Source organism: Hylobates moloch, unplaced genomic scaffold (assembly GCF_009828535.3).
Source record: "Hylobates moloch isolate HMO894 unplaced genomic scaffold, HMol_V3 SCAFFOLD_13, whole genome shotgun sequence".
In the NCBI taxonomy this organism is placed as follows: domain Eukaryota; kingdom Metazoa; phylum Chordata; class Mammalia; order Primates; family Hylobatidae; genus Hylobates; species Hylobates moloch.
Window position 1 is genome coordinate 1598897 of NW_026652288.1, and position 19058 is coordinate 1617954.

Here is a 19058-nt window from a genome sequence, read left to right on the forward strand (position 1 = left end):
AACGCAGTCATTCAACAAAGGCCAGGTCGCTCATCCAGCGTTAAAACAGAGGCATGGTGAGGACACACGAAAACGCAGTCATTCAACAAAGGCCAGGTCGCTCATGATAGACAGTCCTACAAACGTTTGTGATGGGCATGGTCAGGAAAACACACATGGGAGGAGAAAGAAGTTTGACTGGACCCTATGCTGAGGGCCTCGCACAGCAGGGGCGCTGGACCCGGGAGCTGGGGAGTTCAGAGAACACAGAACCGACTCTTTCCCGATGGGCTAGGGGAGCGAGGGCCTCACAAACGTTATCCATGCATAAGCACGGAGTATTGATTAGCCACAGAACAACACAGAGGCTGGCGATTTTCAAAACATGCCTGTGCTTTGGAAACACACAGCATTATGAAGGTGTGGTGGGTAGATGAATACAGAACCACAAACCTGAATTTTCAATAAAATGAATTAAGTATTCACTCTTCCTTTAGGAATCAAGTGCTTTATTATTCTTTAAATAGGATGAGCTAGAATAGTAAGCATTCTGTGTTTTTACCCTGTGAAGTTAACAAGCGGGAGAGACCGCATGGACACCTTTTGTGGTGCAAGGATGCTACTGGTCGGTCGGCAGGGGAGAGCTGCTTGAATTTTCCCAGCAGTGGTGTTGGACCTGACTTATTTGTGTCTTCCTTCTTTTCTGGTCCTTCATGAACACTCTACTACTCTGGGATCTGGGGGAAGGTTAGCAGGGACGAAGGGACCCCCACACGGACCCCTTCTGCATCCTGCTCCGCTCCTCTGAGCCCGCTGTCTCCAAACTCCAGGGAAATGGGGTGGCGGCTTTCCCTGACAGCCTGAGTCCAGGTGAACATGGAAGGTCTATTCAAAACAGATCTGCCTACCCTAGTTATGTAATTGTATTTTTTTCACTTTTCCTCCTTCTCTAGAACAACCTCTCTCTTTCCCCTGCAGTCTGCTGGGCACTGAATCCCACATCCACATGATGTTGCTGTTATCTGAGTCCACACCCTGTCTTCTTACTGCTGGGCAGTCCCTTCAGCAGAGTTTGCTTTGATGTTAGCTTTATCGCTCCCACAGTTCCTGGCTTGTCCTGGATGTGGTAGGTCCTAGTAAGTGCTGTCAGAAAAATGAATGATCAAAGTGAGTCCACCTTTGGCTCATCTTGTGCTGGGACCTGGCTGGAGGGGGGTCACAGGAGGGTTCCTTTCTGAGAGGATCCAAGCACAGTTCCCCGCCCCCTTCCTCCCTGTCCCAGAGGAAGAAGTGCTGCTCCTCCCTTTCAGGGAGGCTTCTCCAGGAAGCATGTGCGTGGTCCTCCTTCCTGCAGGACATCGATCTACCTACTTTGTTCATTCTTTCTTCTTTACCATTTGTCCACCACCGTGTGACAACAGCACACAAATGCTTCCCTTCACACAGCTCCCCTCTGACATGCACCTGCACCTTTCCTTTCCTTTTATGGTAAACTTTTCACATACAGTCTTCCCTGGGGATGGCACACAGGGATCACTCTGACCTGAGGTCCAATGGCAAATGGACCTTATGCCTCTCTCCTGCTGTGTGGGGATGCACACTCCCAGCCTCGCCCCTGAATCCTCCTGAGGTGGAGTGTGCTTGCTATCCTTGGTCTACACTCTGCTGCTACTTCATCCATCTCAATCACATTTCTCAAACTTCTGCAGCATGTGCAGCTCCTATCCCTCTCTCCTCTTCTCACATCTGTCTCTTGGCGTCAACAAGAGGCTTTTACTCAAGAAACCCTGCCAGGCGCGGAGGCTCACGCCTGTAATCCCAGAACTTTGGGAGGCTGAGGCGGGCGGATCATGAGGTCGGGAGTTCGAGACCAGCCTCACCAATATGGTGAAATCCCGTCTCTACTAAAAATACAAAAATTAGCCAGCCGTGGTGGCATGCGCCTGTAATCCCAGCTACTCAGGAGGCTGAGGCAGGAGCATCACTTGAACCCAGGGGGCGGAGGTTGCAGTGAGCCGAGATTGCACCATTGCACTCTAGCCTGGGCGTCAGAGTGAGACTCTGTCTAAAAGAACAAACAAACAAAAAACAAAAACAAAAACAAAAAAACCCTGTGACCCCTGCAGTTCTTCCTCTCAGACACACGGGGCTTTATCAGAAACACCTTCCTCTCCTGGTTTTCTGTTTCTCTGATTTTCCTCCACCTGCTCCTGTTTCTGTGCTTCATCTTACCATACATTCATGGCCAAACTTCCCACTTATGGGCCCTCCTTCATTCCTGCTTTATGCCTCCTCCCTAAGCAATTCCACTGTCAGTTTCCACGAATGCTGCTCCAAGGACGGTATCCAGGTAGCCACCTCTGCACCTGACCTCCCCAGGCCTCCAGAGCCACCTCCCCAAACCCTGCGGAATATCATGCAGCTACTCCAACTCAAGTGGGAAGAATACAAGTCCCGGTTTCTCCACCAAATGTGGCCCTGCTGCTCAGCTTTCTGTATGGATTATCGGCCCTGGCGTCCTGAAGTTCACTGAGGCTATAACCCTTGGCATCCTCTCGGTCTCCCGTCTCCTCTTACTCCTCATGTGTGCTGCCCTCCACAGCCTGCCCGCCTATCTCTGGATGTTTTGTGAATCTGCCCCAGCTTTTCCATTCCCACTACCACTGTCTTTTCCATGCCCTGAACTCTTGTGTGCACTTTTACAACAGCCTTTAGAAAATGCTGTGGGTTCCTCGCCTCTCACACAGGACAGGTGGAGCATCACGTCAGGGCGGCCTTGGGGGCCCTGGGAGTGGTTCTCCCTCCCGCCTAGACCATGCTGTGGAGTCCCTACCGTGCAGAGCCCCAGCCTCGTGCACAGCCCCAGCCTCATGCCCATGCCCTTCTCTCAGCCGGGCTGGGAGCACTCTGAGGGCCAGTACGGTGTCTCGGGCAATGGCGTGTCCTCGGTGGTCCTGACACAGTGTGCTGCTGGTTTCTTTATGGAATTTAGTTGGACAGAAATGATGATTACGGGAAACTAGCCCAGAAAAAAAAAAATTAAAAGCCTTCTATGGATGGAATTCTCTAACCGTTTTAGTAAATGCTTGTGGTGTTATAAAGAATCGCACAGGAGCAAAGGCTGAGAAGCCTCCTCTGTACTGTCTGGCATGCACCTGTGCCGCCCATGTCAGAGCCGAGCCTCCCTGCCTCCGAGAGCGATCTGGCCCTGGGAGGCACCTGCAGCCGGCGCGAAGGGCACCTTGCCAGTCCACACTCCACACTCCACACTCCCACTTCATTTAGGCCTGTCCTGTGAAAACAGGGAGTCAGAAGAATTTCCCATCCATAAAAAGGAGCTGATAATCTACCTTGAAGGTGAAAATGTAGGTCTTAGAAAACACATAAAGAAACTCTTTCTTCTTAAAACACTAGAGCTTGGTCCTCCTGCCTCACTTTGCAGATGAGGAAGATGAAGTACAGAGAGCTGCAAGGTGCTGGGTGTCACATTGTGTGTTCAGACGGAAACCAGAACACCAAACCCAGGTTTCAGAGGAGACAGACAGGCTCAGAGGTCAGACGGATAGGGATTTCCATCTTAGCTTACTTGAGCAAGTTAGTACCTGCTCAGATTTGTTTAAGAAGATATGGCACATCCTCAATTTGCCAGGCATTGGCGAATCTCTGGAAAGAGAGGGTGGCAGAGTGTCTGACTCTCATCTTCCTCAGCTGAATGAAAGGGCGGGTGTTGCCCTGCAGTGTTGATTGGGGGTTAGGTGAACTCGTGTTTGCTGGGTGTGAGCTGCGTCCCGGCACCAAGTGTGTGCTGGGCACACGGAAGCTGTTGTCAAACCATGCTGTCTTCCTGCTCATGTAACACACGGGATTGGAGCCACTCGCTCTCATTTGTTTATTTTTACGGCTCTTCATGCTTGTTCACAAGATGGTTACAGAACACACAGGTTTGCTATTTTGAGGAGCCATTTGAAAACCTGGAGCCATAATCGCATCTAAAGGTCTTTCACTGGAAAATGTTCAGCGAAAACTTCCTAAGTCCTAAATGCTCCTGAGAACGTTTCTTTGTGCTGACAGGTTTTGCTCTCAGGTATCTCAAAGTTACCCATTTTAACGGGACAGTCCTCAAAAGGGCTTTGAAGTAATTAACTGGTCATCTTGTCATCTCTCAAGCCATATTATGACATGTTCCCCACTAGAAACTGTGTCTTAGATAGTAAGGGAAACTCTTCCCACGCTGTAGACTCAAAACCAGAACCTTAAACTCATATACTCATTTCTGAGAATGTGCCTTTTCCCTGAACCATCAATTCTAGCTGTGGTATTTAATTTATTGGCATACTTTATGTGCTGAAAGGATAAACAAAAAAAGATGTATACCATTTCAATTCTAAAAAAATTTAGCTATATTCATGGATTTATTCCACACGATCAGAACCTAATTAATTAAAAAGAATGCTTAAGATCAAAACCCATCTGATTTCAACCTCCTTCCTTATTGAAGAACCTATAGTGTTGAAATGTCGAGACAACTATGACATGAGACAGACTTTACAGGTGAAATGCAATAAAACTTCAGATCTAAATATGCATTTGGAGGATGTACAGAAATCCAGATATTTGGGCAAGAAATGTCTGTCTCAAGGCCTCTCTCCTCTGGGATTCCTGGCAGTTTCATGCTGGAAGGGACGTCTTAGAGCCCATCGAATTCAATTCTTTAATTATGAGAAGAGATGCCTGGAAGCAACCTGCCCAAGGTCACAGAGCAGGTCAGAGCTGAACTCGGGACTAGAACCCAGGCCTGTGCAGGAGCTTTGTTAGGGTGGTGGGCTTCACGGTGCACCACTCTCCTGGGGCTGTGCCATTGGCATGCCCACGAATCCTGGATCAGTTGCCCATCAAGTTAAGTAGGGGCCTAGTTAAATCAGGTCGCACCGAGCCGTACAATGGAGATGACGTCAGGCAAGAGGGATGACAGAGACAGAGTCATGGGTGTTTGCACCCCCAAGGGTAGCGGTGAGACGTGACTTACTTTCTGGAGGGACCCTATCTTTGTGCGGGCATCCGGACAGGCTGCGGTGATGTGGGTACAGCCCAGTTACGTGGCCGGTTCCATCACACCCGGGGGTTGGACACTTGCTCTCTTTCTTTTCTGTTCTTGAGGGATCTAAAAGCGACAACAGGTGCCAAGAGAATAAATGTTTACCAATCAAAGACAAATGTGATTACTTCACAATCTGAAGAAACCTTGCTAAAGAAAGAAATAAAGCAGGTGTCAGGGGGATAGGCTGTGACATCAGACTTTTGCTTAGATAGTTCTTTGGTTTTGGGTGACTTTTTTCAACCTTACACAGTATAATCATGAATCATAAAGTATTTTAATTTTTATTCTAAAGAAAAGAAAAGCCTACCCCTCACCTTAACTCTGATTCGTTATTTTCCCGTGTGTTACATGATAAGCTGTGTTGCTCAAAGGAATCAACGTAAATCGTGATGAGACAGTGACCTTCTTAGAGAACGAAATTGTGTGCTGTCATCATTCAGCAATTTTCTGTGAAATTCAACCAGAGAGTGTCATTCCATTCAAAAACTCTTTAGCTGAATTTTTTCTTATTGAGTGCTCTGATCGCATACACTAGAAGCTGCAGGATTTTACTGACATTGACATTTGCTCTCCGGAGGTCACGTGACATTGTTTCATAGCACACCAATTCAGCGCTTTTCTGAAAATAAACTGAACTCTCAGAAGGCACTGTAAGCAAATGACCAAAAAGGTGGAAAGCCCACCTGACCGAGGTGACGGGTAATCAACATGTTTCAGAAGCCACGGGAGCAGCCTTTTGTTTTGATTTCTTCATCTGTACTTGGAACCAGAGGAAGGCTCGTAGAATGCCGTGCATGCATACACAAAATTAAGAAGTAAGGGGTTTCTACAGCCCTGTCGGCTTCTCTGCAAGTACCAGTCAAGGGCAAATTAGGGCAGAGCTTCGGTTAAAAAAAAAATTCAATACTAGAGGCCAGAAATGTAATGATATTGCTAATAAAATTATTTCTATACCCAGAATTGGCTACGATTCATAAATATGCAATATAATAACTTCAGATAATATTTCTAAAGCTCAGACCAAACAGTAAATCTAAGTGTGTGAAACACTGTATTTTTAGCCAGTTTTTGAAAACCAGTTGCTCAGATCACCAACAGATAGCGATTATTATTAGTTAGTCCAGAAATGCAATAGTTAAATTTTCTTTAGGGATTAGTTCTTTTTGATATTCCATTAATCAGGCCAATCATGATTGCTAGAAAATACATGTTTTACTTTCAGTTAAGAATTCACTTTATATCAATAAAAAGCTGGATTTAGAATTTTTTGAACTTTTACGGACTTTTCATTCGTTCAGGTGAACTTGAAATAGACAAAGAACTAGCAGGAGTAGACAAATGCCATCATGTTCCTACAAAAACACTCCCGTTTTCTTTTTTAGCTAGCATCTTATTCTGCATAATGTGCCTCTCTTGTACTGGAAACTTTTAAGCCAGCACTGGTGTTGAGGGAAATACCGTTTGTACAATCATCCGCTACTTTCCTACCATTATTTCAAGAAGAACCTTTGAGAACAAATCTAAAATTATGTGGTTGTGGCTTCAATTTCTAATTACATTACTGAAACCTCTCTTACACCTGCAAACAAAAATGCCTAGCACTTTATTGCCTTTTCAGTAATTTCATAACAATGTTGGTATAAATTACTATAAATATAAATCACTACAAATATAAAGTAGTAAGTGCACAGTAACAGTTTCAAAAGAAATATTGACAATCATAAACTTGAGATAAGAGATTTGAACTAGATGTAAATGGCTAGTGGCTGGTGCAAAAGAAGTGTAAGGTGTATCTATTATTCGTCCTTAAGTGACCCTATTTTATCACGACACTTATGATTACCTAGCAAAATATATGACTTCACAGATATCGAAAGTGCTGTGAAATTAAGTAGGGATTTGCATGAAAACAGTGTGGCTCCAAAGCATTTTGGGTTTTGGAAGACGACAAGGGTATAGTCTCCTCTCGATGCATGAGGTCCTGGTTGAGGTGGGGTCATGCTATTTGCCTTTACGGTTACCTCCCCTTGGTGTCTTTTCTCTTGCAATCTCAAAAGCAAACATACAAGCAAACACAAAATAACCAAGCAAGCAAAGGGACCAATAATTTAACCAAACACCTTTTGCAACAACTTACAGAAAAAAAAAGCGCGCTGTTTAGCTTGCTCCCTTCCCTCTGTTAGAGCAGGCGATTGGGTAGAAGACAGAAGAAGTCCATGATCCAGGCCTTTTGCGTTAGCTCAAGATTTTGGAAATGTTACTCGTTGATAATTTAAATCAGTTTGAGAAGATTGTGTAGAAATAAGAATACAAGTGTTCTCTCCATTTTTAATAAAATAACAGAGTGTCTGAAAATAGAGCCTGTTGACATGCTAGTGGTTGCAGGAATTCTCTGTTGGCTGTGTTGGTGAGATAGTACCACAATTTTAATTTTAATTTTATTTTATTTTATTTTTTGAGACAGAGTCTCGCTCTGTCCCCCAGGCTGGAGTTCAGTGGCACAATCTCAGCTCACTGCAAGCTCCACCTCCCGGGTTCACACCATTCTCCTGCCTCAGCCTCCCGAGTAGCTGGGACTACAGGCGCCCACCACCACGCCTGGCTGATTTTTTGTATTTTTAATAGAGACAGGTTTCGCCGTGTTAGCCAGGATGGTCTCGATCTCCTGACCTCGTGATCCGCCCACACTATTTTTTAAGGGAGTTTCTTTGCTCTACTTTGTTGGCCTTGCTTGGCTGCATGTATTTTGTTCTGAATATAACTACAGACATCTTGAAGGACATTTGGAATAATGTGGAAGACACTGACAGATACAGAAATGAGCTTTGGTCAGAGCAGGAAGACCTGGAACAGCTGGGAGAGACGGGAGTCAAGGCCTTCCGTTTACAGGAAAGTCCAAATCTGCAACCTTTCCTCCCTTCAGGGAAAAAGCACGTCTCAGTTCTTACTGTTCATTCCCACCCGACCCCCATTTATACAGGGGAAGCAAGCAGCTTGAATTCCATTTTCTTGCAAACAAAACAAAACAACAAAACAAAAACAAAACAAAACGAGTCAAAACTTGCATAAAGCCGCTGAACTTAAAGGGACCAAGAAACCAAAGAAGCCACCGCAACACAGAATTTGCAAAAAGCTCAATCAGCCTTCTCTTGACACAGCACACCCTCCATTACTTCACGCCCAAACTCCATCCTCAGATCTAGGATCCGGGAGTCTAAAATATAGGCCTAAAATATATTTGTCCAACTGAGCAATCACATGAAAAGAAGACACCATTTCTTCCCCAAAATAAAAATGTTTCATTCCTGTATGATTCTCAAAAATTCAACTAAAAATTTCTAATAGATAATTTTAGCCCATCTTGTTAACAATGATAGCACTATAATTTTAAACATATATGCTATGTTCCATAGTCTTTAAAATGCCCAAATCAGGCCTGAAGCTCTACTGAGCTAGAGAGTCTACTGATTCTCTTTCCTCTAAAAAACAACCACCCCTTCTCTACATAACAACACTGCAATGGGCAAAGCTTCACCTTGCTACTGAAACACTATCTGTGCCCAGGCACCTGCCGAGAGTCCCCCAGCCTCTGGCTAAGGTACCTCTGCAGTTTGCACTTGGCTGTAGCGATGCCTAGCTTGCCGCAGAAGGTAGGTGCACACATTGAGAGGAGAATACACGTCTGTGCCACAGTGGGAAAAAGTGCAGTTTTTCTGATTGTTTGAAATTTATACAGCAACTGATTTTCAAGTAAATTCCTGAACCTCACTATTGGGTTCGCAGTGAGGAAACTCAGGATTCGTCGTGAATAGAATGTAATAAAAAACAGAAAAGGATCTTTTGGGTGCTAACATAGAGGGATTTAATGAACTGCCAATTTTATGTTTTAAATTGCTTCTTACTGAGTTCCAAAAGAATATTGTCATGGAGGTATCCACAAAGTCAAGGTTATGCATGAGGCTGAATTAGAACCTGCCTCATATTGAAAGTGGACACCGTCTTCTTTACAAACATGAAGACAATCATTCAGGTTGGAGATACATATACACATGATCTACTTACATACATATAGTATACATATATATGTAAAGATAGCTAAATACATTGACATATGCAAACATGTGCCCACATATTTCGTAAAAGAAAACTCAGCTCAAACTATCATATTGGATAGTTTTTGAGTGCATTATCATAAATTAATATTTGAGAAAAGCGCCATAACTGTTTCCACAATGGAATGGAATCAGTTAAAGGGAATGAATATCCTAAAGAAATTGCTATTGATCTTAGCTGAGGCCACACCATGCCTTGCATAGCAAATGGTTTCCATTACCTTACTATCTTAAGATAATTAATGTGCAGTCACTGCCCTTATCTTATGTTATCGGTCATTCAGTTACTGTTCAATTTCTATCAGGGGTGTTTTCTATGAGGGCAGTTTCATCAATAGCTGTCACTTGCTGATAATTTTATAAATCATGATGCCACCTCCCCAATCCAATTTATAAAATATGTGCTTTACCTCGGATTGACTAATTGTTACATAAACCCTTGCCACTCAGCATAGACTGTGGTTCATTTATAACAGCACAGGCTTACCCTAATATTTTCTATCACGTGATGTGTCTGTGCTTTACCCCTGTCTTCCCGAGGAATGCATTTCCCACTGAAATATCCTACTATTCATCTTCTCTAGTAATATGACATTAAGCTGCTTTATGTATTTATCAGACAAATATTTTATTTGCTCGTCAGAAACGTAATCACAAAATATCCTTCTGGAATCAACTCTAAGAATGTGCAGTAGAGACATAATTCAGTGTGAGTCACACTTTAACTGTAGACTACCATCAACATCCTTTGCCCTAGCTCATGTTTTCATGAGGCAACTTACGTTAGGTAGAAATATTACCTTTACCATAGTATGGCTTTTTGACATGGCTGTCACTGGATTTAGGCTTTCTGTCCTCCCCGGGAAGTTGTCTCGGAGACTGGTCCTCGTATGACCTCATATTGTCCCTCCTCCCGGCTTCCATGGCCATCTTCTCCCTCATGGCCTTTGCTCTTTCCGTTTCCAAAGCGATGGCTTTCTCCAGCAGGGTCAGGTTCCCCTTGGTCATGTCGAACACCTCTTCAGACCTGTCCGAGTTCACAGAGGTGGTATCGTCGTCCCGCTCGTGACACCCGTCCTCCTTCGCACAGCTGGCAAACACTCTCGACCGGGGGCTCAACTGCTCCTCCAGCCGCATGAGGTTCAGCATGTCCGAGTAGTTTCTGTCCGGCGTCCTTCCTGGGAAGTCCTCTTCTGGCCGGACGTGCTGACGGATGTTCATGTTCTGCTGCGGATTCCTCTCCTGCGGGTTGGTCTCACTGAGCTTCCTGGCCAGGTCGAAGCACTGATTCCTCAAACACTCCAGACTGCTCAGACACACCTCCTCATCGCTCTCCTCCACCATCTTTTCCATGAGTCCATTGTTCATGGGCTTCCCCAACATGACGTAATTCATATTTCTACTATCTTGCTGCGACATGCTGTCTGCATAATTTCTGTCATTCATGTTTTCTGAGAGCACAACACCGTGTCCTTGGGCTAATAATTTAAGGGAGTCCACTGTTTCTCTAACAACATCACTGTCTAAGTCTAAACTCAACTCACTTTTCCGACCCAGGTTTTCGTTTTTGTCACTATCATCTTCCAGACTATTGGAGGTATTGCTGTTCATTTCTGACTCGGTCCTGGCCCGGTAGGCTGCATCCTCAGCGATTTTGCCGAGGTTTAACAATGACTTGGCCACCAGTTCATCGTAATTGTCATATTCGTCATTATTGTTATCATCCTTTTCTGTGTCTTGCATTATTCGAGTATTGTGACAATTCATTTGATGGTCTTCTGCAAAGAAAATAAAAAAGACAAAAAAGAAAAGAAAAGGAAAAAGTGGCTAGAACTGGAAGCTTAGTTGCAACAGCACGGACAGCATGTTAACTGCAAGTCAAACCGTCTATCATCTCACAGAACCATAAGTCCCATTTGCAGCTGGGTTGAAAAAGTTGACATAAAGAAAACGGATGTTGCTAAAAAGCAGAAGGCCATTTAAAATACTTGCTGTGAATTATTAATTTCTTTAATGGATCTTAAGATCAACCAGTCAATGTGGCAAATATGATTTTAAAAATTAATTTTGTATTTTTCATACATTTTGAGAATGACTTATTTTCTCCATTGGCTTTGCTTTATCTATAGCCTTGCCAGATGTGTATTAACTGTGCTCCTCACATTACTAGGCTTTCTAAGAGTTCATGAACTTTACTTGTTGCCAACTCGGAAGCAGATGTTTGCAGCAATTGCTTTTAAATGGTCTATTTTCACAGTGGCGTGTAGGCAACACAGAGGACAGCCTCAGGTTCCCGAGAGTCAGGCAGGGGTGCCGGCTGCATTGGGAGCTCAGAATCATTAGCACATGTTGGGGCGGAATTAAGAGGTCTTTTGAATCCAATACCTTCAAGACAATTTATCATGATACACAGTGAAGCAACAGCAATTCCATAGTAAATGTTTAGAAAGTAAATCTGATTCCTCTGTCTGTGTCTCCACAGGTTTGAAAGTGAGAGACAGAGAAAGCGTGCAGCAGCCAAAGGCCTATAAAAGGCGGGGTTGAGGTGAGTTGGTACAGCTACTGCACAGTGTTTGACTGGACAGGCAGAGCTGGCACATTCCTCCATCTCACAGCCTCAGGAAAAGCTTGGTGAGTGGGTATAATGTGTGAGTAAGTGTCATGCTTAATCTCAAAAATGTATTTAGAAAAACTCTTTAAAAAGACCATGTTAAAAATTACATAAAACCCCTATGTTTTATCTCAAACATATTCTGTTTCACACTCAAAGAGCATTTGGGATTTGTACCTCTAATCACCATGCTAGGTCATTGCTTCCATGTACATTGCAAAATACGAGTAATAAGAAAAGAGTTCCTAAATGTATCTGTACCCTTAGATTAGATTTGGTTAACTGCATGCCATTTTCACATCTGTTCTTTGTTTTTATGATTAAAAATCCAGAGTAAGAAGAATGTCTAACGTTTATTAACGATTTAAAAAAATGAGGTATATTGACCTCTACAAAATACCAGTACACTAAAAGCTGAAATATGGGGGCTCTGGTGTTTTCTCTATGGATTTTATGCAAAAAAGGCTTTTGTTGGTGGAAAAAAGACTTGGAGTTCAATATGTCAATAACAGAAAATAATATCCTTATTATCCCACGCTGAAGGAACAAATATTTAAGATCTGACACACCTTTCTAAACTTCAGCAAATCAAATTTACCTTTTATTAGACATAGAGAATCACTAATTGTGTGAAACAAATATTGCCCTTCTTCTGGATAATTCCTATAAATCATCTTCTTTATTATAAGGATAAAAGTATTCCCCAAGAGCAGCAAAAAGAAAGAAAATCAAACTAGTGAATGAATCAGAAACATTGTGGAAGTATTAATCTCCAACATACCCCTTGCTATACCCTAGTGTTTAAGCTTTTAGGACTTGAAGTCAATCCTGTTTTAATTAATATTTAGAAATATTCTCCTCTCAATTTATGCACTTTGTTATATTCATGGGCTGTGATTAGAGAAGTTTCCTCAGAATAACCGAGCTGTGTTACCTCTGCACAATAGGTAAGTTTTACCAGCCAGAATCACTATTGTGTATGAAGACCCAACCACGAGATGAACGATAAGCCATGATTTGAAAACAAAAAAGCACAGGCCACATGTTGGAGCATTTTGAAAGTTGAGTCACAGAAGAAACCACAGTCAAGCAAGACACTATTTTCATGATGTTCTCCTACATTTCCTTTATGGAACTCATTGTGTGGCCCTGAAGAATCTGGAAAAGAAGCCAGACCTTGAAAGTGGTGAACAAGGAAAGAGAAAGCCTGTCTGATCCTCCTTGCTGCTTCTAAAGCCACAAAAAGCCTGCAGGGGGAACAGGTCCTGGTTCCCACCTTGTGAACTTCCTCACCTTCCTACAAATGTGTTATGTACAACACTCGTCATTCTCCACATTCCAAATCTCAGGATTAGCTTCAGTTTGTTCCCCCCCTACATTCTTCCTTCAGCAGCACGTAGTTAAGAAGTACATCTCACCTTTTTGATAATCAGACATTTATCTGTTTCTCCACTCAATTCATAAGTTACCTTCCCCCGACAAAATTGAAACAAAAATGGACAAGCCTCTTCACACAGAGTCACAGCCATGCTGATGGGTGAAGCTGAGGGCAGCCAAGGAGAAAGTCCCTGAACCGTTTGGAGACTGGCAGAACGCGGACCACCTCCGATGCATCTCCAGCTTTATACTCTAATCGCAAAGCACATTGAGGGCATGGTTCGTCCTCATACCGCATTGATACGAAATTAGAAGTTCTACAGCTTGGCGCCCATCATGACTTGGCTGCTTTCTAATTGTGTGATGCTGGTGACCCAAGTCTCCAAGACTTCATTAGCTCAGTGGGGATGGTAAAACTTCCTGGCCCTTCGTCAGATCTCCTACAAGAACCATGTCACAGGATATGCCTCCTAAAGGCTGCAGTTTGCTGTCTTATCATTGGCCCCAGAGCCGACTGCTGGGGAGAGCAGCCCGTTGGTAGAAGAAACCTGGAAACAGGCAGTGGAGAGCATATTGGCATCTGAGCACAGAGCCTGCCGTGTGCTTCTACCCTCCTTCAAAGTTCCCACGCTCAGTGTCATCTGAGCCTCTCCCAACAGCAGCAAACGTGGGGACGGCACATGAAGATGGCGTGGGTGGCCTCAAAGCCTGGCAGGTGAGTGGAATTTCTCAAGCTACCGGTATTTAACTCTTTTAAAGCATATGTGAAATGAAGTCAGCTCCTAATTATGTGGGCTCATGGAGGGGAACAGCCAGTCAATCCATCAACAAGCAGGCTCTGAGTCCCTGCTGGGCATCAGCCTCATGTGGAATTCAAAGCCGTTCACAGTGAGCTTTTGGGATTCCCTCCCTGGTTGTACACACTCCCTTCCAGGTATGCTTTTCTGAGGCTAATAATGAAATTAGTCACATGGTGGCATGGGCTATGGGAACTAGATCCGAATTTTCTGGGCCAGTCTGGGGTTGAAAATGTGATACAAACAATCCACAAAATGAACATTCCAACCTCAAAAAGCAGGAGGCCATTTCACTAAGTTTTGTTTTTGTTTTTTGAGATGGAGTCTCACTCTGTCATGCAGGCTAGAGTGCAGTGGTGCGATCTGAGCTCACTGCAACCTTTGCTTCCCGGGTTCAAGCAATTCTCATGCTTCAGCCTGCTGAGTAGCTGGGATTGCAGGTGTGCACCACCACGTAGAAACAAGGTTTCGCCATGTTGGCCAGGCTGGTCTTGAACTCCTGACCTCAAGTGATCCTCCTGCCTCGGCCTCCCAAAGTGCTGGGATTATAGGAATGAGCCACTGAGCCTGGCCTCCATTTTACTAGTTTCTATGTAGTGACTATTGTTCTATCAAATAGAGAGAATGTATGTGTGATAAAAGAGCAATTTATCAGGAAATTATTTTAAAGGACAAGTTTATGTTCTAAGTAAAAGCACATATTTAGATGGAGGTTTAAAAAGAAGAACAAAGCATTCTCAGCTCCCTTTTTTTGGTTTTCTATTTTAAATCTGTCATCCAGCAAAGCTGCACAGCAACAGACTCTGAGCAGGAGCCTCCTGTCAGCAGGGGTCAGCCTGGGGCTGGCCACCGGGTGGACTCACAGAGTTACCGCACTGGCATGGAAATCAGAGAAGAGCTGGCCCAACTACTCCAGGTGAGAAAATTGAGCCCAGAAAACACAGCCCATTCAGTGATTGATCTCACGGGCCCTTCTTCCTTCCTATCAGCCAATTATTCTACAAACCTGACTTGTGTTGCGTTACACATGAGATTTCAACACCCCCATGAGTGAGATTCATGAAACGTTTTAGGGCTGAATTTCATCTCTTTTGAGTCAGATTGTTATAAACAATTTATGCTCCATAGTTACAATTAGAAAATGAAAACATCTTCTTAAACAAAAGAAATGTGGTTGCTGTGGGCCATTTATCCTCCACCCTCCTCACTAGAGTCTGGTACAGTTAGAACTCTGGATTACAACTTCATATACAAGCCTTGGCGTCTTAGTGGTCTCGCCCTGAGATACACAACTTCTGATTCCTGCGACATCTAGCCCTGATTGAGCTACTGTTCTTTCTGGTCACTGACACAGGCCCCAGGTGAGCAAACGTACAACTGAATAGAAAACGCAGAGGAAGCCACAGGAGGGGATTGTACTCCAAAGCAAAAACCGCCCTAGACTTCCCCGGGTCGGAGGAGACCTGGTCTGCAGGTGCACTCCAGTGAGTTTCAAATAATGAAGGACCACTGCTTTCTATGGCATTACAGAGGTGGTGTTTTGTTACATAAATAAATCAATATGAAAATATATTTTGACTGATAAATACAGAAATATGACAATGTATTCATTCTAATGAAAAGAGGATGGTGTTTTAACAGCAATCACAATGAAAAGGAAAAAAAAAAAACATAAACCATCTATATATTTCTTTCTGTTTGTTTGAGACAGCGTCTGGCTCTGTTGCCCAGGCTGGAGTGCAGTGGCACAATCACTGCTCACTGCAGCCTCACTCCCCCTGGCTCAAATGACCCTCCCACCTCAGCTTTTGAGTAGCTGGGACTACAGTCATGCGTCACCACGCCTGGCTAAATTTTGTATTTTTTGTAGAGACAGAGTTTCACTGTGTTGCCCAGACTGGTCTCAAAGCGATCTCCCTGCCTCGGCCTCCCATAGTGCTGGAATTACAGGTGTTAGCCCCTGCACCTGGCCATAAATGTTTCATATACCACATCCTTCTGTGCAGAGGAAATGAAATTAGTGAGTACAGAATAGTCTGACTCACCTGAGTCTGGCTCCTCTGATGACCCTATGAGAGAGGCACTGGGGCACCTACTGCTACCTCTGAAAGGTGACAATACAGAACCACAGAGGCTTGACAGTTTACCCCATCACTCACTGTGAAACAGCAGAGCTGGAGCCACCTGGAGTTCTGGGTGCAGCACAGCCCTGAACATTCTACAGTGTTGCCTCCACTTCCAGAGCAAGCAGGCCTGCACAGTTCTCAACCCAGGGCCTCCCAGGAGGCACATTCTACACTAGTTAGCCAGCCATGCAGCACTTCAATAGTAGAGAGTAAAGCGGCTCCCTTCTTCCTCGCCATTCAGAATGTTGCTGTTGCTATTTTTGCATTTATCTTCCGATTTTTTTTCTCCTTTCAATACTCCACATTGATTTATGGACTGAAGGCTTGGTTGTATCACCAACCACTCAGAGCTGTGCTGGAACTGCCAGCTTAGTGAGCCTGCCATCCACCAGGATCCTGATTAGTGGAGTTTGGGTCCATTCTGATGTGGAAAGAAGATTAGAAAATTAGGAAAATCCAGGACTCTGGACTGATATTCAGGAAGGCACTGGGTTCGCCACTCCAGGTACCTGGGCAGCCCGAGGGATCTGCATGGGTAGGAGGGCGGGAGACAGTTGAGAGCCAGGATAAGGATGTGCAGGGAGGGAACTGGGGGTGCAGGACAGGCCTGGACCCCCTGACTCTCGTGCGGGCAGTGGCCACATGTTTATGTGGAGGCCATTTACTCCCCTGGCCAGGACCAGGCGGAGCAGCGTGAGTTCATTTCCGTCTGGCTTCAAAGGCCCCAGGCGCATGCTGAGACACTGCGGTCTCTTTCCTTTCATAAGAGGGGAGAAGTCGCCTTCCCAGCCCGGGTGGCCTTCAGTCGGGTACCTCTCCTAGTGCGGCGCTGACCTCAGAGCCCCTCAGCTGCCGGCAGCACAGGACGTGGCCTGGCTCCGGGAACAGCTATTCTCACTGCCAGCACGAGGTCCCCGCACCCCTCCTCTGTCTCCCTCATCCTCTACTGCCAGTGAGGCCCTTCACTAGAAGACCTCTGAGGCGCCTTCTAACTCAGAGCCCTGCAGTTCAACGCAGGTGAAAGGGGAACCTGGAGGGTGACGCGGCACTGACAGTGGGATGCACGTGTCTTACCCGCCAGGCCGCACTGTCCCTGGCTCTGCTCTAGACATCACCGTCACACTTTCCTACTGCATCTAACTCAGCAGTGCTGCTCTGTGTCTTATTTCCAGTATCATAGGAAATTTTCAGAATAGTCTGTCCGTGTGCACAGTTCAGTGATTTCTGAGTTAACAGAGGTTAAAATTCTCCCAGCAGAAGCTCCCACTAGTCTTATTCATCTTGAGTACAGATTAGCACAGACATTTTCTCCAGTGCCGGCCATTGCCGTTTTCCTTGAATTTTAGTGCTAGATAGAATTATTGAGATCATGCCTTCAAAATTTAATATGTGAAGAAACTTAGGTCCTGGGAGTTGAAGTCACCTGCTTGCCATTCATTCGCCCTCCACAGGGACGAGTCTAGAATTGCCATCTTGGTTTTCCTACACCTCAAGCCTCTCCTCTACCTTTCAAAACCGGTACATATTCGGAGGGTCACAACGCAGTATCATCTTTAAGATAATTTTCTGAGACATAGGAAGATCCGTGTTTAGCAGGCATTCATCTGCTTCAAGTTGGAAAGACAGATCTCGGCTTCACGTCCTGCACGCTCCCTCAGCTGGAGAGACAAGGAGGCCCGCCCGAAGGCGGCTCCACTCAAGAAGAACCCTTCCTCAGACCCCTAATTTGAGTGAGCGCTCAGGAAGGACACAGAACTACAGCTGGGGATGGAACGGAGGGACTGAGTTTTGCACTAAGTGCTACATGACATGTTCCAGATCTCTTCCTAAATACCTGTCACCTGACTGGAGAGCCTACTTCTGGGCGCCCCTGATTCTTTCACTGAACTGCTGGAGTGGCACTATATCATGGAGCAGAGCAGCACACCTGCCTCTCAAGGCACCCCTGTGGTCCCTGTGGGGACCCTCTCTTCTCTGATAACTCATTTGCCTCTTTTGCTCAATAGATGCAGACATAATCTGATTCCACCTTGATCTCCTTTTTTCTTTCTCTTCTAAACCACAGGGTGTTTTCCTACCATAACCACCTCCCTGTAATCACAACGCTTCAAATACTGGTGAGGTACCCACATCAGATCCTCCGTGATGGCACATACGCCTCGCCCAGGTCCTGTGGGCAGAAGCATCGGGGCTGCTGGGCACGAGAAGGGCACAGCTCTGGGCTGCTGGGAGCTGTGAGTACAGGTGAGGAGGCATCTGAATTTTGCTTTCAGATACTGATAAAATACTCAAAGTTGCTCTTAAGAGTTGTTTAAAATGAATGCTGTCCGGAATATGATTTCCCTATTGCTTATAAAAATATTTAGGATTGACTGGCATGTTTTTAAACTTCTAGGTTCGGGGGTCCATGTGCAGGTTTGTTTTATAGGTAAACTCGTGTTGCAGGGGTTTGCTGTACAGATTAGTTTTCACCCAGGTCATAAGCATAATTCCCCGGGATTTTTGTTTTAACAAAGAAAAGTAGAAATACTACATCTTAGTAACCATCTTCCTGCACTGCGTACACTGACTAGAGGGGCCGGAGGACCTGTGGCTTATGTGCTGCATTTTGCCACTGTTTTTTCTGACTTTTGGAGATTATGCAGGTCTGTGGTCCTGTCTGCACACACCCTGCATGCGGGAAAATGGCCTGTCATGGCCTTGGGTCCTGCTGAGCCAGCATCTCACCACTCATCCCTTACAGAGGAGAAGGGCGGGGCCGGCCTGGGGGAAATCTCCCCTCCCAGGTTGGGCCTTCCCTCTGCTCCTCACCTGCCGTGGCAGACGGAGAAGCAGACACACCTGCAGAGGTTGATACCAGTGCCAGACAGGATGCCTAGCGTGCACTTCGAATACCTCACAGAGCTGCGCGGGCACTTCCTCCACCCTCAGCGATGCCCACGTCTGCTGGGCCTCGCG

At 45.1% G+C, this 19058-nt stretch overlaps 1 protein-coding gene across 15 annotated transcripts in view; it reads right to left on the reverse strand.

The window, feature by feature from the left end:
* The window catches only part of MYT1L (myelin transcription factor 1 like), a 532891-nt gene that overhangs the window by 120072 nt on the left and 393761 nt on the right, over positions 1-19058 (reverse strand). For 10 of the 15 annotated variants that reach the window (XM_032172073.2, XM_058426326.1, XM_032172071.2 and 7 more), the window contains 2 exons: positions 9990-10967; positions 5006-5140 (listed from right to left, as the gene is read on the reverse strand). In XM_032172073.2, the coding sequence (XP_032027964.1) occupies positions 5006-5140; positions 9990-10967 (1113 nt within the window). The remainder of the gene's footprint in view (positions 1-5005; positions 5141-9989; positions 10968-19058) is intronic. The other 5 variants (XM_032172079.2, XM_058426330.1, XM_058426328.1 and 2 more) reach the window with 1 other exon arrangement.